Below are 21,429 nucleotides of genomic sequence, written 5' to 3' on the forward strand. Positions count from 1 at the left end.
ACAGAGGCTTAAGAGGAAGAGGCCACTCTTAGTTACTCTGGCTGTGGAGGCAGAAGCTGGTTTTTGCTTGGCACTCGGAGAGCGAAGGGAGCAGGTGCCACCCGCTCTGCTCTCTCCGGGACAGGCCTGTGAACTCTCTTTCTCTTTGCTCTTGTCAGAGATGACGATGGACGAAGTGCGCCAGTATGAGAGGGAAACTCAGGAAGCCACCAACGAGATCATCGGCAGGGTAACGCCCTCCATTTCCATCAGTGAGGTGGGGCAGCCCTCGGCCACTCACAGCGCCCCTGCCAGTGCCCCCTCCACGCCACTGAGCGGCGACCCCCCAGAATTCCTCAGCGCCCCCAAGGACAGGGCCCGGAAGAAATCCGCTCCAGAAATGCTGACGCTGCCAGCACTGAGGGAGCGCGCCAATGCTGAGTAATAGCTACCCTTGGGCCAAGCCCATCGGATGGACGCAGAGCCCCGATTCCTTCCCCCACGACTTGGGGACAACGCCACCCACCTAACCTGCCTTGAGACACCTAAACTGTACCGTTGTCCTTCAGAATGTTGGTCCCTCCCTCCCCAATAAAAGAGACCCCAGATCGGTTCGAGAGCTGGACGGCGGAAGCCCCGTTGTGAGGTTGCAGACTTCCCTGCTGCCACAGACGGCCTGAGACTGCCGTCTCCCTACTCCCCTGTGGTCGTCTCTCTCTTCTCAGCATTCCAGCACGGGCTCTGCTTTTCCAGTCATCAACTCAGGGAGGGCTCCTGGTCCAGCCAGCACATGGGTGCCGCTTCTTGGGGGAGATGCGCTGCACCAGACTGTGTTGGCGGCGCTGCTCAGCCACCCCTCATTTGTCCTGGTGGGTGATGCTCCTCCAAGCACCCTCCGCTGGAGCCAGGCTGGGGAAGGAGGCCGACATGCCAACCTCTCCCTACGGAAGTCAGAAGCACCTTAGAAATGACAGTGGATTCTGCTGATTAGCAACCTCTTGGTTGCCATTATCTCAAGTTACCAGTGAGCAGGAGGCAGGTGCACGGGGCTGCTGCTAGGGAAAGAAGTGTTGGGATATGCTTGGTGGGGTCCTTGGTGCCAGGGCAGGACACAGCCTGGAGAGTGCAGGGAAAGGTACCTTGCAACCCCAGCGCTTCCTTCCTGTGCAGCCCCGCAAACCTCCCTGCAGCTGTGGCCAAGCTGTCAGTAAGCAGCAGGCCATTGGCAGTGTGCGAATGCCATTAACATTACAGTCAAGGGGGCAGGATCAGCTGGCCAAACACTACTATTAGCCAGAAGTTGTTAGCATCAGGATTACTCGTAAGTGGAATCTACGATATCCAGAAAAACTGCCAGGCATTGGCTGCCCCTCATCCCCACTGGGGCCTGACAGGACTGTTAGCTGATGTCCCTGCCTCCTCCTCCTGTGATTTCTGGCTGCATGCCTGGCTTCCATATAAAACAGTGGCCCCGACTATCCACCTAACCTCACTGTAGTCTCCTCCCAGCTGCAAAGCAACAGTGAGGTTGCCTGCTTCCTTCCCATGCTAAATAGGAGAGCCAGGTATTAGACTGAAGGGAGGCGCTGCCGACAGCCCTGTCCAGACTGCTTTGGGGACAATCCCCTGTGGCCAGATGAGATTCCTCAGGGCACTGGTGAAAAGCCAGGCTGGGGCCTTATCTATGCTAGGGACAGTTTACTACCCGTCAGTAGCCCTGGTTCTCTGGCACTAGCTATGTTAGGAGCCCCAGTGTAGAAAAGGCCCCACCAGATTGTACACTCGCTCTGAGTAGGGGGTTAGGCGACACGGGCCTGATTGTCATTTACGCTCAGGGCCCCGCCCTGCCCTGTCAGTAGCGCAAAGCAGCTGTGGTGTGTATTGGCGGCTGGCAGACAGCAAGACGGATTTGCCAGACCCCAGTGTTGCTAAGCGGTGGGTATGTCTCAATGTTAGGAATGGGGGAGGGGGCGGCAGCTTCAGCCATTGTCTCTAGTGTAGACAGGTCCCTGAAGCCTGAATTGCTGCTTCTGCTGTCCCAGCTGAACTGCCCCGTGTCCATGAGCCCTGCCAGGGGAATGTGCGGGAGGGCCCTGCCTGGTGCCCTTTTGTTTCACCAGTCCCCTCTGGTGACACTGGCAAGAATGGAGCCCATCACGCCTGACCACCCCGCCCTTCAGCCAACCAGCGCTCTCTCCATTGGTGCCTTCAGGAGCAGGACTATCGCCACGCATGCTTCCTAGTGCCCTATTGGGCCCTTGGTGAGGCTGGCGTGCACTGCTCCCTCTCCCCCCATGCACCTTGTTACCACCTGTTCCAACTGCGCCTCGGACTTCAGCAGCCTTGAAACTGCCTCTTGCTAATCCAGCTCCCCGCTGGAGCGGGGTCTTATTGCCAGCAGGACCCCAGCCCCTGCAGAGGGGATGCTGGAAATGTGCAGACTCTGGGACCAGGGGTGTCAACCACCAACCGTAACAGCCATAACGCTGGTTTTGAACCGCCCATACTAAGCACATGTTGAATTGCACTTATTCCTAAACAGGAATCTCCCCAACTCCCCTCTGCTAGGGCCTCCTGGCTGGGCTCTGTTTGTCTGGGTTGTAATTATCCTTGTTACAGATTGTGTCCCAGACCAGCAGAAATGAAATAGTCAGCATTTGCTTCAAGAAAGTGCATGGGCCTGCTGCAGGAATAGGGATGGTCTAAGCCAGTGGTCCCCAACCTTGTGGGAATAGCAATATGCAGAAGACTGTGGCAGGCGCCAGACACCCCACCACCGAGATGCGGCAGTAAGTGCCGCCGCCGAAATGCCACCAAGAAATGACAACGCATTTTGGCGGCGGGATGTCCTGCGGGCGCACAAAAATGCCCCGGCAGGTGCCATGGCACTCACGGGCACCGCGTTGGGGACCCCTGGTCTAAGCCAAGGTGAACCTGAGGAACAAGGCCCTGATCCTGTGAGGAGCCGAGAACCTCTTCCGTAGCTCTGTGTGCCTTCCCTTGAGGTTTAGGGGCCTCAGCAGCGAGCAGGGTCAAGCTTGTCGTGTGTTACATGAGGCCACTGGAAGAGTAGATTGGCCCCTGCTTGGGATTCATAGCTGCCAGCTGAGAAGCACTGGGGCGTGATGGGAGGAGGCTGGGTTTGGAGATGCACCCACATTTGGATGTTTTTCCCAACCTTCTACAAACTATCCCAAACCCTGAGTCTGCAAAGCTGGACTGGGATTTGATGAGACAAGCTCTCGTGGCATTTTGTCACTCCTGGAGGCCACGTGAAAATGGGGAACATTAACCAAGTGTTTTGGACAAGTTGAGTTTGAGCTGAAGGTTTGGGTTTATTTTTAATTTGATCTAAGCTGGTTTGTCTGCCCCAGGGGCAGTGCAAAGGGCTGATCCAGTTGTGCAGAAAATCCATTCACTCCCTGGCAGTGCTGAATGTGCAATGGAAGGAAGTGTTTTTATATGTGCTATAGAAGGTTGGATATTAGAGATGGGCTAGACTGAGAGACTCCAATTCAAACCCTTCCCAAGAGTGAGGAGTTGGATTTGAATCCTCTGAGCGTGGTTCAGGTTCTGGATCAAATCCAGAATTGGGAGGGATCTATTTGCTGCTTCCAGGATGCAGCTGAAATCTCACAAAGCCACATGGCAAGATTTTGCACCCTTGGATTTACACTGAAGACCAGAATTCCAAGTCAGAGCCATGCCCTGGAGGATCTGAGCCTATCTCTGGGGTAGATCATTGTCACTGGGTGGATGAATTTTACAAAGCCCCCTCTGGTGTCACTGAGTTTTATGTACCTCACTTAAATTTTGGGCAGCATGGACTAAGCTTTTTAATGTGTCTGGTGCTTCCTGGGTCTCAGGGCCTTGTGCGGCTGGGATTTGGTCTGTGTTCTGCCCGGATGCAACATTCCAGTCTGGACTTCTCTGCTTTGTGTCTTTAATTGTGAGCCCTCACGGGTTCGTGCTTTGTGCCCGTGGAAAATGTGTGTGTGAGCATGTGGGTGTGCAGACCACTAGCCTCATGTGGCCACGAGCGTGTGTTCCCCCTGCAGCCAACGTGGAGGTGTTTGGGTTGCTTCAGTTTTGGTCCCTAGAGGCCCTGAACTGGGGTTCTGTCTCTCGTGGGTGTCCCGGGCCTTGGCTTCCTGAGGTGCCACCTGGGTGAGTGTGCAGTAGCTGGCAATGGCAGGGGCTCTGCAGGGAGCACACAGGAGACTGGCTCTTGATTTATGCCCTGTGAGTGAGTGCCAACCACCATGCACGGTGGTTGGAGGCAAGTGCTGGAGCTGAAGGACCATTCTCTTATAAATAGCACCTGGCCATACGTGTGTGTCCAAGAGCCACTCCCCTCCTCCTCCACCCCATTCCCATTCCGAGTCCATGGGTGTGTTTGTGCAGAGCTCCTGTCCCCCATGCTTTGAATGGGGCCAGGGCTGCCGCTGCCAGCCTGTAAATAGGGATTTGCTGAAGACAAAACCCAAATGTGAGACGGGAGGGTCTGCATCACAGTGGGATCTGGAGGATCGGTGGGAATGTATCTCACATGCAGGTGTCATGATGTAGCCCTCCCCGTGCAGCTCCCAACTGCTCTCACCCCCTTCCCTCCCTGTCCTGTGCTCCGTCCTCCTCTCACACCCTCAATAATTTCTTTATTTCTCTTCCACCCCGCTCCCCTCACAGGCAGCCAGGGCACTCTGTGTCTGTGACCTGCAGGCTGAGGGAGACCCTGGGTGCAGGTCACCAGGTGTGCACTGAGCTGGTAGCTGTGGGCGCTTCCTTTCAGCAGATCCTGGGGGGACAGGGGAGAGGGGAGCATAGATCTTCCCTGCTGAGAGGCTTAGATCAGCTCCTGAAGGATGGGGACACCCCAACCCCACATTCCCTTCAGGGCCCAGGGACACCCCTTGGATATACAGGGGGCTCAGCCTGGGCCGAGGGAAGCAGGGTTGTCCTGGTGACACCAGCACCCCCTTCTGTCTATTCCAGGCAGGCAAAGTGAAACGTTTTTCTCTTTTGAATTTGTTCCTGCGGCTCCGTGCTCCTCGCATGTGAGAGGCTATTTCGGTGTAGGCCAGCTAAAGAGGGAGCAGGGGCTGGCTTCCTTTCTTACAATGAAGCCCTTTTCAGAAATAAAGCTGTTGCTACTGGCTTCTCTCGGGTGTTTTTTAATCTCTGCTGCTTCTCCCGTCCCTTCTCTGTGCCCCTCCTGGGTGTGTGTCACCTGCAGGGAAAGGGGTGGCAGAGAGGGGTGTCTGGCCATGAGCCCGCTCCTGGGCTGCAGCCCCCGCCCTTTCTCCACTATGCACATAGCTCAGGAGCGTGGCCATCACTGGTCCTGGAAGGCGACCACCACAGAGGAAGGCAAATGGCTCTTTACTGGACAGAAAGGATGCTTCTCCAGTGCTGCACACAGCACCTAGCTGCAACAGCAATTGGGTCCATGCGAGAGAGTGAGCTGCATTCGCTGAGGCAGGCACCGCCGTGATGAGAGCCTGTCTGTGTACTGAGGTCACCAGCATCTCCCATGGCTGTGGCCCTCTGGGGTCACCAAGGCAGAGGGCAACACGAGAGTAGCAGGCTCACGGGGGGTGGATCTAACTGTGCTCAAGGAGGGTTGCAGGCTGGGTCTAATGAAAAGCCTGCCTTTCAGTAATGCACAAGCCAGGGTCACAAATATCACTCCAGGGTTTCCCTCCCCGCAAACTCCCAATCCAGATGTGTTCACTGCATGGCAATACCATCTCCGGTCTCATTCCAGTTGTACTCAGTACCCCAGCCCGGGGGAGATAACTGCCTGCCCCTTCCACACTCCAGATGTTCTTCTGGCCTAAGGGGACAACACCTTCCCCATGCATCAAGTGGAGCTGCTGTAGCCCTGGAAATGAAGGGGCAGAATAAACATGGTGGGGCTGTAACTTGGGCCCGGGTCCCAGAGATGGTGGCTCTTGGCTGGTTGCCCTGCCCTTGGTTGAGTGGGAGCAAGTGCCTGTTTGCACGTTGGGTGCCGGGGCAGGTTGGGAACCTTTTCCCAGAGCCCCCCGCTGAGCTGAGATGGGCGTTCTCACTTGTGGGCTAAGGTAGCCGCTGGGGAGCTGACACCAGACACGCGGCCCCCCAAACGCTGGCACCGGCAGTCTGGAGCAGCCACCCTGGATGCTGCCCTAGTAACTACATGCTTTATGATCCTGGCCTCCTCTGAGACTTGCTACTAGCTAGCGCTATAGGAGAGCAAGGCCTTGGTGATATTTATTAACTGTAAAGATCCTCTTCCATGATGCTGATGCGTCACTGTAACACACAGGCCTGTCCAGCAGAGGGCACTAGCTGAAGTATGCTTTGCAGCCCCCCGGAAAAGGCCCACCCACCTCCCAGGTCCCCAGCACTGCACAGCCCAAGCAAGCAGCTCTCCCGCCTGGGCTCGAGGAAGAGCCACTAAGCATGGCTTAGCTGGGAGCCTGGGGAGGAGGAGCTCAGGAGGAGCCCTGCACTCTGGCTGGGGAGGTGGCAGTAGCTGATAACGTGTATAGCGACGGTGTCTCCTCTCTATTCCCCTCTGTCCTCAGCCCCGTCTAGCCCCCCCATGTCTGGCTCATCCGGGGTGCCAGCCAGCCCGTGGCACATGATGTAGTAGGCATTGCAGTAGACGGGTGACTTGTTGGGGTTGGAATAGACCTGCTCTGGCTTGAGGGAGGAGAAGGGATTGGCTCCGTAGCCTGTGATCTGAGTCTCCAGCTCCATCAGGATTTTCAGGGAGTACTTCAGCTCCTGCTCGCTGTTGGGAGGGGATGGGGCATGGTTACCACACTGCCAACCTCACCCCACCCCCGCACCTCGAGACACCTCCTGGGACTTGACCCCTGCCAGAGTAAAACACCAGGGCCCTGACACTGCTCCAGGAGACTTGCAGCGTGAGCTTCCCCACAGCAGTGCCACGTCCGTGCCAGCTGGGACTCCAGCATCGTGAGCACCCCCACAGCAGTGCCCTGTCACTGCTCGCCAGGGCTCCAGCAGCAGCACCTTCACTGCAGTGCTCTGATAGTGGCAGCTGCCGAACTGCTCCCTTGGCAGTCAGGCGCTAATAGCCAAATACACCCTGTGGTTACAAGGTGACTGGTTCAGAGAGCAGACATCTCATACAAATGACTGTCTGGAGGACTCTGGGGCACAGGACAGCGGAGCCCCACATGTACTCAGCCCCACAAGGGAAAGCACGGGGCAGGGGGAAGGGCCTTTCTTACTTGTAGATGGTGAAGAGGGTGGGGATCTTGTAGTCCCGCAGCAGCAGCAGTGTGGGGAGCCAGCCATCCATCACATCCAGGCAGGCATGTAATCCTGCAGAGGGAAGGACACCAGAAAGCTTTGGAGCCTGATCCCCTGCCCAGTGAGGCCAACAGCAGTCCTGCCTCTGGTGTCACTGGGAGCAAGTTGAGGCCCTTGCTGTGGTAGGCGCTGAAGCTGCATGTGCACTAACGCTCAGGCACACACGCACTGCCACCCCATTGTCCCATGCCCTGCATAGCATCATGTTTCCAGGAGGCCCTATTCTCCCTGCCTTGCAAACAAGCAGCTCACATGACTTCAATGTCTCCCATGAGGAGGGGCAGGCGCAACAAGCCCCTGGAGTTTTCCCAGAAGGGAGGGGTGACAAGGAATGCTGTTTATGCAGCTGCCTCGCCTGCCCCCAGCTCGGGCACCCTGGATGGAATGAGCTGACTGGAGCGTGCAGTGTTTTGGGAGTGGGAGCTTGAGAAGCATTCCCAGCTTGCGAGCCATTGGGGATTTCACGGGCTCCCTCTGGCTCTACCAGGCCAGCCCTCTGCTTGCAATGTTATTGTCCTAGTGCTAGCATATGTCCAGCAAAATGCCGTCACGGCACACCGGCATGCTGACTGTCTTCCTCCTCTAGGAACACTGGATCCCAACATGATGCCAACAAGTTGGTCCTGAAAGACATGGCGGGTCAGTCAATCCACAGTACCCTCAAACTGCTGGCAACGGGCTAATAAGCCTTTGCACTGATATACTTTTCCTTGCAGGGCCCCAAAGCACATTACAAATGTTAAACAACACCTGTGAGGTAGGCAAGTAGCATTATCCCCATTTTACAGCTGGGGAAGCTGAGGCACAGAGCCATGGACCTTGCCCAGAGCCAAGACTAAAAGCCTGGGCTCTTGACTCCCAGTTCTCTGTTCCAGCCAATAGCAATGATCTACATAACTGAAAACAGAGAAAACCACAGGTATTTTTCATTGCTTGCAACTGATGCTTTTGTGTTTTGGTATAATTGTTGAGTTTGTTTATTAACAACACTAGGTGCCTGCTTGATGCTTTGCGGACAGGTAGAATATGGCAGTTCGCTACTCCATGGAGTTTACAGTCTAGCCCAGGCATGAGGCTCAGTCCACCCTGAAACATTATATTGGCATAACTCCATCGGTCAGGGGTGTGAAAATCACACCTCTGACTGACATAGCTATGCTGACAAAACCCCCAGTGGAGATGCAGCTGTGTCGACCATACAGGGCTTCTGTTGACAGAGCTGACTTCATTTGGGGAGGTGGTATTCCTAGATTGACAGAATCTCCTTCTGTCAGTGGAGGCTGCGTCTACACCAGGAGGCTAGGCCAACATAGCTATCGTCTCTGTAGTGTAGACATACCAGCAAGGGATGACCATGAACAGAGGGCCATAGGCCCAGATCCTCAAAGATACTTAGGCACCTTTGATTTCAGTCAGGTGCTTAAATACCTTTGAGGATCTGGGCCTTAATACTGAAAAACCAAGGGCTACAACAGAATAACGTGCATGTGTGGGCGCGTGCATGTGTGTGTGCGCACACACGCCACCAAACCAGAATCTTTGGTAAAAGCCACCAGAGGTTGCCTAAATTCACAGCTTATAAACACAACCCCAAAACCCAGAAGCACACCAGTTACATTCTCACCCAACCTTTGTAACCTACATCTAGGATTTTCCCCTTCCTCCACCTTACGACATCCACACCCACCTCCCATAACGCACGTCTCTGCCCTCCACAAAGCATGCCCCAGTCAGAAATGGCTGATTTGGATTGTTCTGAGTGTTGACCCAGTGCCATGTTGAAGAAGAGCGTGCTTGTGCAGTGCGGGTTCTTTAGTGGATGGTTTGAATGGGTAACACTGGACACTCTTTGTTTTCTTAGCAATCTATAGCAGTGTTGATCATTCTGGACAGTTATCGATCACAGTCTTGTTATTTAGGTGTGGTAATGGGGGAGCTCCGAGATTGTGTTTTGTTCTTCCAGCAGTTGATGTTTGAGTTAAGGATGGTTCAGTAGTTAGGGCGCTAGTCTGGGACTTGGAAGATCTGAATTCAGTTCCCTGCTTTTCCACATACTCCCTGTGTGACCTTGGGACACCTTGCTTAGTCTATACTAGAAAGGCTTTGTCAATACAGCTATACCAGTCAATCCTTCTAGTGAAAGACACAGCTTCCACTGACAAAAGAGTGCTTTTGCCAGTATAGCTAATCCTGGTTCCCCAAATGAAATAAGCTGCAACTATGTTTGCACTAGGGTTTTTGCCACCCTAGGAAGACCATAAATAAAATCGCACCCCTAACCAACATTATTATACCAGCTAAATTTCTAGTCTAGACCTGGCCTCATTCTCGCTGTGCCTCAGTTCCCCTCTATAAAATGGGGATAATAGCACTTCCCTGCCTCACAGGGTGTGGGGCAGATAAAGCCATCCAGATACCATGGCAATAGAGGCTGCATAACTAGATGGTTACGGTTGCATGTTTTGGGCTGAGGTACAGAGAAGAGGTTTCTGGCTAGTGGACATGGTTGTAGATGGCAAAAGCAGAGAGAGGACTTCACTAAAGTTTCCCTGGCTTGTTTTGGTTGGGTTGGTGATAGATCCAACTGAGCAACACAGTTCTTTTTGGTGGAACATGTAAGAGAGTTGTTTAGGTCTGGTGTGATGGGGCATCTACCCCACACTCACCCTGCAGGGTTTAATGCAGGCCAGATGGGCCAATTAACCAATTAGGCAGTTAATTAAGGAGGTTCAACTGGGCAGGAATAGGCGGGACCTATAAAGCCCAGGAGCTGGAAGGAGAAGAGGCTGCTGGGAAAAGGCAGAGACACTGCCAGAAGAATGGGAGAAGCCAGTGTGGTGGGCAGGTTGCAGTCACTCCCTGGGAAAAGGGGAGGAGGCGGCTTTGGGAACTGGTAGGCCCAGGAATAAAAGGGGAACCAGTAGTTGGAAGCAGCCCAGGGACAGAGCAGTGAGGCCAGGAAGAGAAAGCCCAGACTGCTGAGCTGAGGGTCTCTGGGCTGGAACCCACAGTAGATGGTGGGCCTGGGTTCCCCTTCCAGCCACTGGGAGAGTGGCACTACGGGAGTGACTATTGAGTAGCTTTCTCTTTCTTTTAAATAAAAGTGCTGATATGTTACAAACCCTTGTAATTCTCTGGCCATTTCTACATGCTTGCTACAAGTATTTCTTGCCCTTTCCAGCTACGATGGGCCAGTGCAGTGATGCAGGCCTCAGCTAGGCTTTGCCTACTGTGAGGAGAGAACCTTAAACTTTGAAAAGGAAATCCCCGAAATTAGGCAAGAACATAAATACTACAAAGTAACATCAAATACTTGGTTAGGAAAGTAATAAACTGTAAATAATCATTGCAAGGAAAGAAACTTTGCCAACATGCTGTGTCACCCCCAGTAAGGACTCAACTCTTCCTCCCTCGGGCTGCAAAGTCTAGTTTCACCCCGGCTGTCCTGACTTCTCCTCTCCCTCTGGCTTGCGATGCTCCTTTGATCCGATGCTGCTACGACCGTACCACTTTCCAGCAGGTTCGCCCACAAGTGATAGTGCCTCACCCAGAGAGCCATGCCCGTTCCCCAGGTGCCTAAACTGTATTCCCTCTTTCAGTGTCCCAGTGGTCAACCTCATCAGTCACACGGTCTGTGCCCCGCCCGGCCCTTCATATCCAGTTTCCTTGGCAAATCTCCTTTTTACCCCAGTGCTGCTGCCTTCTTTAATCACCTTCCAACGGCCTCTTCTCGGGCGGAATCCAAGCCCTCTCCGCAACTCGAGCTGCCCTCTCTCCGGGGGTCTCTTTCCCCACCCAGGACAGCATTCTGTGCTGCTGCATCACAGAGGCAGCAGGCTCTAACGCTATGCCCAACTGCAGCAGGAGCTAGTGCTCGGGCCAGGGTAACTACACCTACAAACTTCCTAACCACTTGCAAACTTCCCCCCTGGGCTGGGTTCTCAGTTCAGAGGCTGGGCTGATCCACAGGATTCAGAGTGAGATGCGCCAGGCAGGAGAAGAGTTCCAATCTGATGATCTGATTCAGGTCTGTCTCCGCTTTCCAATAGACGGGGCTCTTGGTGACTTCCCAAGGTATCTAAAAAGCACACAGTGGGTCTGGCATACGCAGAGGGGGAAAGCACACACCATTTTTGGCTGTGCTTGCTAGGGGGCAGCAGACACCCAGACTGAAATCTTGACAGCCTGTCTGAGCTGTGATATTAGGCCTATGGGATCCTGGCTATGTAGCACTTCCTCTGGCAGCCAGTCCCTAATGGCATGTGGCAACAAGGTTAAAAAGCAATCTGATTAGGAGCTAACAAAGTACCTGGGTTTGACTCCTCCTTTCCCAGGATATAGGCTACCACAGCCAGTGTCTGCAGTGTTGCTGAGCTCTTGGTTCATGTCATTGTCCCAGCAGAAGGCATATGCAAGTCACAAGGAACTTGGTTGATGATAAGAGAGCACTGGCTCTCAAAAATCATATACTGTGGCATATATGAGTCAGCAATATCTAGTGGTTAGGGCAGGGCAATGGGAATCAGGACTCCAGGTTTCCATTCCCAATTCTGCCACTGACTTGCTGTGTGCCCTTGGGAAAGTCAGTTGACGGGGGAGGGGGGAAAAAATCATGTTGTGCCACAGTTTCCCCATCTATACAATTCCTGCATTTTTAACGTACTTTGAAATCATCAGATCCAAGTCTCTCTATACGTGTAAGCCATTATAAAGATGTTGTGTTGAAATCTTCCAATCCTGGTTAAACACACGAAGGATCCAGCGAGTATGGTGCATTAAATACTAAAGGCTGGGGCACGATGCTTAGGAGGAGAGACAAGAAAAAGCAAGCCACGCTCTAGGAGGAATATACCCTAAGCAAGGCCATCATTTCCTGGCACTGTCCTCTGGTACAAAAATGCTCCCAGCACATTGACACCTTGATGCTGAGTCACCATGTTGCCACATGAGCCTCAGTATCTCATTGACAATGGGTCAGTGCAACGACATCATGTTGTGTAAACCCAGGAGTCTCTAACTGTTCTGCTAAGCTGGGGTTGCAGGATGCAAGCTGACCCATGCAAAGCTGGACTATGCCATCAATTCCCAGCCCACAGAGCCTGGTGGGAATTCGTGCATGGCAGAAAGGCACAGTTGAAATCTTGTCAGCCTTTCTGGCCTTTAACTCCCAGAGCCTCCTTGGTATTACCATTGATAAGAGGTTGTCTCGGTGCCTCTCCCTTCTTTTTGCTTTATGTTGTCTCCAGTCCTTGTCACCCTGAGTGTCCCCTGCCCTCCGGAAGTGGAGAAAGTACAGCAGGAGGAAACCCAACTGCGGGGTGGGGTGATAACAGAGGGTGCAGAAACAAGCCTCAGGAGAGGAGATTGAGGGGGGAGCGCTGTCAGGGAGAAGCAGGAAATCTGAAGGGTACCATTGGTTGGGCCTGGAAGGAGGGACCCGAGGAGCACTGCCCCAGATGGGCAGTATCAGAGGGGAGGGCAGCACCATTTGAGACAGTGGTTAGCCTCTATCTGTGCACTCACCTGGATGAAAGCCCACCACAAGGTCTGGGCGGGCAGCCTGATGAGTCTCCACCTGGGATTCCCAGAAGTCAGGATAAAGGGCCTTGTAGCTGCTGAGATAGACTCTTCCCCTGGGCCCGAATGCTGTCAGCGGAGGCCTCATGATGGGTCCATCTACCACATTGACTCCCACCATTACTACCTCAATGCCCTGGTGCCTAGGAAACACCCGCGTCAGCTCATCATAATCGGTCACCCGGGTGTTGAGGGTCTCGATATGGGAAGCCCCTACGATATGCACTGTGACAGGCTTGGTATAGAGATCAATGGCGAAAGCATGCAGTGCCATGGCGATGGTGATTGGCCTGGACTGGAAGTCTGTGGTCAGCCGTTTGACAGACTCCAGCAGTTCTCCCTCCTCTGGTTTTGGCTTCCCCACGTTGGCCCAGAGGATGTTCATATAACGCCCAGTCAGTATAGAGCTCAGCTTTTCTTCCAGGAGCTCCTGCAAAGAGAATCAGTCTTCCCAGCTTTTCACCTCCTGTATACGCTTTGTCCAGGTTGCCGTGGGGAATGGGATGTCACCTAGAAGGAGAACCCCAGAATTCTCAGCTCATACTGTGCTGATCTTTTCCCTGGATAAGGAACTCTGCCATTCAGCTCAACGGGAGATGCTGAGCCCAGAGCAGCCCTGCCAGTGAACAAGGATATGTTGTGTGGTAATGAAGGGGAAACAATAGGGAGATGGAGGAGCTGACTATATAACAGAAGTCTGAGCCATTAACTCTGTGAAGGACGTTGGAACCCCAGAGACCCCAGGAGTCAAGCCAAACTAGGAGAGCAGCTGCAGGTATCCACGACTCCACAAATCCCCTGAACAGTTGAGTGTATGAGGCCTAATGAGGAAACTGGAAGCCCCTGCAGGGGGGTGGGGTGGGGTGTGTGCGTGAGTGTATGTGCGTGTGTGTGTGTGCGCAATTCCTGGATTCCCCCTAGCTAACACTCAGTGGTATCCAGACACTGCCTTGCTTGGCTTCACAGCATGAGAGGGCTCTGTCAGGCTTCAAAGACAGCCCTCAGTGCTTGTCACTGATATCATGGAAACCCAGGCAGGCCACATAGGTCTGGGAGCTGGGGAGGGAACGTGAGCAGGTCTGGATAGGATCCACCATGAGACCCCGGCCCAATTCCCTTCTTGGTACAATCTTCTTACTGTCTGCTTGGAGCCTTGCTTCCTGCATGAGGCAGCAGACAGATGAATCTACACTAAGGCAGCCAAATGGCCTCTGGCTGCAGGTGGCCCAGCCAGCTTTAACCCAGTCAAAGAGGAGCCCTTGTCCCCTTCTGTTGGATGTAGGCTGCAAACCTACCTGTGAAGACGAGCCATTCTACCAGCCGGTCAAGAGCTACCAACTTCAGCTTCTTACACAACTTCTTGTGCATAGGCCAGTTGGCCCGTTGGCACTCTGAGTTGCAGTAATACACATTCTGGCACCTAGAGGGAGCAGGACAGAGGATAAAGAATATGGTGCTACACCAGGCAGCAAATTCAAGATACATCCTAGCACCTGATGGGACAGGACCATCAGGAGTGAGCCTGAGAGAGCTGCCCCAAGGAGACCAAACTCATCAGTTGATGGGCCCCCTCTGGACTGCACGGCATTCTTGCCCTCACCTATCCCTGCATGTGAACATGAGACACAAACACATGAATTCGTTCCTGGGGTAGCTTCACTGATCCATTGGGGTTACACCAGGGATTAGTTTGGCCTTGGTGCTGTTGCAGTGTCTTTCAAAGGGGCTGGTCAGAACAGAGAGCTCCTCACTTAGCAGGTGTCGCCCACTGCGTTGGTACTGCTGCCTTCATGCAGAAGGCAGCCAGGCAGCATTGTTGGCATGTACAAGCTACTCACCAAGGGGCAGCTATGCCCCTGTCCTCAGTTATACCCCCTGCAACAGGTCATCCTCCATTCATGATAGCCAGAGAGCGCAGAGGTTTAGACACTGAGGGCCTGGTCTCACTGAAGTTAATGGAATGACTCCCATTGACTTTGGATCAGGTCCTGAGAAATTACAAGAAAACAGATGCACACAGCCGCTATTCAGAAGAGTAACCTCTATTATGGGGCCCCATTCAGAAGCCTAGTTAAGCCTCTGTATGTTAGAGGGAACTGTCCTCCTGTTCCCTAGACATTCTGGGAATGTTTCCACTGGGAACAAAGGAAGGATCTTGCCTTGTGCTATGGCTCAGTCCTTTATAGCTGTCCTCAGCCACACACTAGGCGCTATTGAGTACCTTTTGCATCGCCGGAGGCTTCTGGGGTCAGGGAGAGCATCAGGGAGTTTCTTGCACTCAGCACAGAATTTGAAGGTGTCCTCCATTTTTTGAAACATGTCGAAATAAGTCCGGATCCCGAAATCTATCCCCAGCTTCTTTCCGTCCATCGCAGACCTGCAGGAAAACAGCCAAAGTAGCAAAGTTGATGAGAGGCGAGCAGGGCACAACCCAACCTTGCCCTCCTTTCATAGCAACAAGAAGAGCCCAAAGATGCTGTGTAATGGGAGATGTTAGCATCAGCTCAGCTTGCACAGGGGTACTGTGTGCTGCTTCCTCACTGCTGCAGTATGAATTCATTACCACCGCTTTGATGAGGGCTTCTGTAGGGGCCAGCCCGAATGTTATCAATACCCTGATGGCAGCTAGCAGAGACTGTCCTGAGCGGATGCCTTTATGCATGCTTGTTATGTTCAGGGACTGTTCTGAACTGAAGGGAAGTTATAGCCACATGTTGATGTGAAATGGCAGGGCCAGGCCTCATCTGAGGACCCCTTAGGAGAGAGAACTTTATCCCTACTAGGGTCTGAATCAACAGGACATGATGTTCTGATCCTTTCAGAACAAGGGAGTTTAACTTTCTTTTCACTGGAAGTGGCCCTATCAGTCCAGCAAGCTCACTTCTAGCCCAGGGGGACATAGCATTTGTTTTGCTCTTTTCCCCCAGGCCATCCAGAAGTCTAATGCTCCCAGTGACTAGTGGAGACAGAGTCCTAGAGGTGTCTGAGGTCGTGTGCCATGCAGATGTTCAGATGGCAGCATGCACCTTGTGCAGAAGCCACTGGGCACTCTGGCATTACTCACTTGTATTCATCATAGCTCTTCATGTTGAGCTTCTTCAGGATGACCTGCGACAGACCAGGGACGTTGCTATCCATAGCCTGGAAGCCCAGGGAGTCAATGTTGGGGCTTGTAATTACTGACTCCTTTGCAGGCTTCTTCTTGGAGTGGCTGGACTTGGAAGTCACGCCCTTGTTTCTGTGGGCCATCTCTGTCAGTGCTGGAAATTAGGCAGGCTGGAAATAAGGAAAACGAATAAAGGAGAATAACTGCGGAGGTCTTGAACAGGCTCCCCCCCATCTATCCCAGGCCTGAGACGCCTTCTCTTAGTATGCTGGAGAAGTCCTCCCCACTAACAACCTCCAGGGAAAGTAGCAGGGTCTAGCACGCACATGGCTGGGAGCCTAGTAATCTGGGATCCAGTGCCTGCTCTGCTCTGTGTGAACTGGGGCAAGTCACTTCAGGTCTCTGTTCCTCCGTTTCTCTGACTAAAATGGAGAAGTACTAATATCTCCTCACTTCCCCAGCAAGTTGAGGCTGAATTAATTCACGTACGCAAAGTCGTTTTAGATCCCACCTGGTATGGAAGTTTGGAGAAACCTGAGATGCAAAATATAGATCTGGATGCTGAATATGGGAGGCTCTGACTCACACCCATGTCTAAATGGAATGTGCATAATATTAGAAGCCGCTTCTACTGCGTGGTTTTCAACACTCCTCTCTACAATAGCTGTCTACCTCCCCTCTCTCTCCCCCTGCCCACCTCTGACTTCCATCAGCTCCCCTTCCCACTAGTGATTTGGATCCAGTTTGTTTCTGTTATCCTGGCTGAGTCTGGAACGCTGCCATGGCACAGCAGGAATGTCCAAGACTGGCCACAATCCCATTGTTCTCCGCCTGCAAATGGACTTTCCCTGCCCTCTTGGCTTGTGTACCTGGTCAGAGGAATCATTTGACTATGTAGCACGTTGCGGGGGGTCTCTCTGGGAGGCACCGGGCTGAGAACCAGAAAATGTGGCTTCGTTCACAGCTAAAAGCATCCCAGTGGGCTAAGTAATATTGTGTATTGGGCCTTTCACCCCTAGGTGTGTTGCAGACAGGTGAGGGAGGCTGGTTTTGCTGGCTTGCAGATGCATGAGACCTCCACAAGGGGGTGTGTTGGTGCTCTGCTCTGTGCATATTCTCAGACCACAGGCTTTTTGAGTCCACCCACTCCCTCAGGCGTTTGCCCTGACTGGCATCATACACTAGTTTCGCTACCTACCGCTCCAACAATGACTCGGCCACGTTCTCATTTGTGAAGGGAGCTGCTGTCCTCCCTTCTTTGCCATGTTGCCCGTCTATTCTCTTGCCCCCTTGACAGATGGCTGTAGATGCACTGCTTGCCTCTTGGCCGCTGGCAGAAATCAGCGTGGTGGCGCATCTGTCATCGCTTAGCACAAGCTGCCAGTGCTGACTGACTCAGCCTCTCAGACAGCTCTTGCTCTGGTTCCCCCGCAGCTGCTGTGACCTCTCCTCTGAAGAGGATGCCAGCAGCAGGAGGAGAGAGAAGGAAGCACTTTTATCCTCTGGTTTTGACTAGTCCTTTAACAGCAGCCCCCCAGATCTGCTCTGGGCTGTGCGCAGGAGGCTCCCATGGCAGTCAATGAGATCCATGTGTGTCTCTGACCAGCACTAAAGGGTAGCTCAGCAGGTGTCTTGACTAGCCAGTGGCACGAGACGATGTCAAATGTTCTCCAAGCTGGCATGCTGGTGAATGCAGTAGTGTTATTATCGCAGCTGCACGCTGTGTGGACAGACAGAGGCAGGGTGGGGTGACCCATGGTGTAAAGAACTGGTCCCACAAGAGGAGACACCGAAGGTGGAGGAGGACACAGGGTAGGAGGTCCTCAGGCTGGTTCTAACTGGCACTGTTGGAAGGAAGTCTGCGCTAACGGTCTAGTTATCAGACAGGTTCAGGGAAGGATAAGCTTGTGGCCAAAACATGGGGGTTGGGAATCAAGAGACCTGAGTTCTCTTCACATCTCTACCATGAAGTGAGCTGTAGCTCACGAAAGCTTATGCTCAAATAAATTGGTTAGTCTCTAAGGTGCCACAAGTACTCCTTTTCTTTTTATCTCTACCATGGACTCACTGAGCACAGGATGGCCCCTCTCTGTGCTTCACTTTCCCCATTTGTACAATGCGGGCGTGGTAATGATCTATCTCTCAGGAGTGGTTTTTAAGATTAATTTACTAACATTTCCTGTGAGGTGCTTTGAGATCCTCAGCTCAGAAAAGGATGGTGTGTTTTTACTTCTAGATCAAAGGTTCAAATTTGGCCCAGCTCAGTAGTACAAAAGTTACCACCAGTTTCATACAGACCACTCATCAGATGGTAGTGTCCGTGGAAAGGTGCTCCTAGCACCCAAGACACCACCATAATTGGCTCTTACAGTATTTGCCCCCTTCTGTGCAGTCCCAGCAGAGAAGACAAAGATTGAATGGATAGAGTGAGCTCTCCTTGTTGGAACAGGTCCCTGCAGAGCAACACTGGGGAGTGAACTTCCACTCTCCCTGCCTGTGTTGTACCTCCTCTGTTAGTAGAGAGAGGACTCCAGCTCCAGGGCTGGCAATCCGGCACATTTTCCCAGCACTGAACTTGCATAGACTAAGAAAAGGTGATCTGTACAGCAGGCTGGTTTCTCTTTATGATAAGCAAGTTCATTGCTGTTTCTCAGCAGGGCCTGGAGATGCATGAGGAGGTCTGGCCTAGGGGAATAACTGCTAACAGGTGGACGGTGCCTGCCTTGCTTGCAAAGCTGGTTGAAACCCAGGAAAACGCTTTCAGCCCAGCCAGCTGACCTGGTTGGCAAAGAGCTGAGCCCTGCTGTCAGCCTTACAAGGGCCTGATCATGGTTCCTTCTCTGGCTGTGGACAAGTCTGGTACCCCCTGGTGTCCATTTGATGAGTATTAAATTCTAGCCTATTGTTATTCCGGCTTTATGCTCTACCCCTAACCATGGCCTCTGAGCACCTACCACGTTGCTCTTACAAAGTCAATCGCCTAATTAGGAAATGGAAAGGGAAAACATTGATGCCACCATCAGCCAGTCCATGTTTGGTTTGTCTCCGGGAGGGATAGATCATACTTGAACTCCATGGGCACATGGGCATTGGTGGTGCTAGACACCGCGAAGGGAAGGGTGTTGGTGATGGGCACGGTCTCACCCCTTTTCCACACTAGCGGCAGTTAGCCCATGAGGGAGCATATGGTGGACCTGCAAAAAGGAGGTCTAGCTGCTGCCTCTGAGCATGCTCTCCCCCCCGCCCCACGTACATACATATACCAGCAGTGACATTCTCTCTACCTATGTGCTCCACAGACAGAATTCCTCCTGCATGTGTGTGTGTACCAATGCGCATGTTGCCAGGGTTTTTAAAATAATAGTTTTCTGTGCCAGCTCCAGGGACCTGAACCTTGTGGCATATTATAACCCAGGCTCAACAGAAGCCAGTGGCTGTGGAATGGTAAAAATCACTCACCCAAGGCAACAGGGCATGGATTCTATGTGAGAGCTGGGTGCGGGGGGCAGGAGGAGTTTGCCAGCTGGATCACTCTGACTGCCTTCCACACCACCTGACAGATGCTTGATCTATTCCTGTCCCGGTATGATTGCTTTTCCAACCCCGAGTAAGAAAAGGCACTGCTGGAGCTATGGAGATAGGCTGATGAGGAATAAAGGAGGAAAAGCAAAGGCAGACATGCTCAAATATCATGGGGCAAGAAGATAAACCCAGGAGAAAAAACAACCACTACCAACACAAATCTGATAGCAGTGCTATTCTGGTCCTGGGTCACCATGTGGAGCCAGCCAGTTGTCTATAGCACAGGCTAGAGACCTCCTAGGAATCAAGCCAAAAGCAATTATAATGGCAGGAGTGATTTCCATTAACTGTTTGCCCTGGAACTTTTCAGATCTTTTCAGTCCCTATTCTGCTCCCCAACCATCCAAACATAGCTCCTCGAGCTAGCCACAGCTGGTCCCAAGATCCTGTTCCCCCCAGGAAATCAGTGGGTACATTAATACTCAAAGCACTCTTCCAACCCAGATCAACGAAATGGTTAAAAATGCTTATTTCACTGAAACCCTCCTCACCTGGTCCTCAGCCCCACGCCAGCCAGGAGTTTGAGGTGTCCAAGCAGAGAAAAAATTGTGCTCTGCCCCTGAATATAGGGACCAGAGAAAGTTATTTCCCCTCCTGTTTGAATCCTCTTAGCCTGTTTCTTGATACATCTGTAGCTCCATTTGTCAGAAGGGACAAACAGGGACAGATTTAATGTGTCTAAAAACTGCTTCAGCACGGGGAATGTAAGAGAATACTAAATGGAGATGATGACAGGGGAGGAAGAAAGCAGTGCAGGGAGGGAATCTAAGGACCACAGTAAACTTTGAGAAGTTAAACCATCCATTCCCTGAAACGATACCATTTACAAGACAGACTAACCTTCTAGGTGCTCTTTCTTTCTTTCTTTCTTTCTTTCTTTCTTTCTTTCTTTCTTTCTTTCTTTCTTTCTTTCTCTTTCTTTCTTTCTTTCTTTCTTTCTTTCTTTCTTTCTTTCTTTCTTTCTTTCTCCCTCTGTTGCTCTCTTCTTTGCTGTGGATTTGTCTCAGTGCTGCAGCTGCCTGCCTTCTCCTGGATCGTTTTCTGCTTCTAACTGCAGAAATGTTAGGCAGAACTTTGTGGTCTAAGAATATCCTGCCTACTCAGACCCTGTCAGGAATTACTTCTCATTGGGTAGAGTGACTGAGACGCTGGGGCTTGGCTCCTAGGAGGCACACGTGCAAAATTCTTATCAGGTCCTGACTACAGGAGCTCCAGGATCCTATGTCTCACCTGCCACCTGCTGGAAAATATGGTGGTATCCACTAACCCCATGCCAGGCGATACTGTGAATCACCCACTTCACCCCTATGCTGGATGATAGTATCACCTATCTGATCCCATCACTTCCCCGTGCCTGTAGTGTGTGTCTCCCACCTCACCTCTCTGGAAGAGGATAGCGCATATCATATACCCCATCCCACCCTTTCCCCATGGCCAAGGATACTGTGCATCACTCGCACCCCCACATCCCTCCATGCGTGAGGATGAGACTTGTAGGGCACCTGTGGCTCAGGAACTGCGTGTGCCTGTTAATTTGTTACTGTGTTTCCAGTGCAATATGGACACTAAAAATATTGTAGATGAGGAGGACATTCAGAGCCACGGATTTCCTTCTCCCTTGCTTTGGGATACTGCCCCTATAAGATGCTATCCACTCTGCTTTTGAGGATTCTTGTTTCTCACAGCTGTGTCACATGTCCTGCAAGTCAGGTAGGGTGATCACCTATGTGTCATGGAAATAAAGGATTATCATCTATCTATCAATCTAAATGCCAATAGTTCCATTCCTGGACCAAAGCCCTACATTTGTATGGCACTGTTTGATACTTCATGTGATTGTTGCTGAAATGGGGAACAAA

At 52.3% G+C, this 21,429-nt stretch overlaps 2 protein-coding genes across 5 annotated transcripts in view; one reads left to right on the plus strand and one right to left on the minus strand.

Moving 5' to 3' along the window:
- Window positions 1-5,134, plus strand: part of LOC102944430 (cytoplasmic phosphatidylinositol transfer protein 1) — a 43,715-nt gene extending 38,581 nt beyond the window's left edge. For 3 of the 4 annotated variants that reach the window (XM_037911124.2, XM_037911126.2, XM_043524007.1), the window contains one exon: window positions 159-5,134. In XM_037911124.2, coding sequence (XP_037767052.1) covers window positions 159-424 — 266 coding nt within the window. In that variant the 3' untranslated portion in view covers window positions 425-5,134. The remainder of the gene's footprint in view (window positions 1-158) is intronic. The other variant, XM_037911128.2, reaches the window with a different exon arrangement.
- On the minus strand, window positions 3,806-17,697 carry MSS51 (MSS51 mitochondrial translational activator). Its single transcript, XM_043524008.1, is given in 7 exon segments — window positions 3,806-6,757; window positions 7,224-7,317; window positions 12,829-13,392; window positions 14,178-14,302; window positions 15,104-15,259; window positions 15,947-16,158; window positions 17,187-17,697. Coding segments are annotated over 6 exon segments (1,353 nt in total). The 5' UTR covers window positions 16,132-16,158; window positions 17,187-17,697; the 3' UTR covers window positions 3,806-6,528.
- Window positions 17,698-21,429: the final 3,732 nt, after the last annotated feature.

The sequence above is a fragment of the Chelonia mydas genome, chromosome 10, assembly GCF_015237465.2.
Source record: "Chelonia mydas isolate rCheMyd1 chromosome 10, rCheMyd1.pri.v2, whole genome shotgun sequence".
NCBI classification, from domain to species: Eukaryota; Metazoa; Chordata; order Testudines; family Cheloniidae; genus Chelonia; species Chelonia mydas.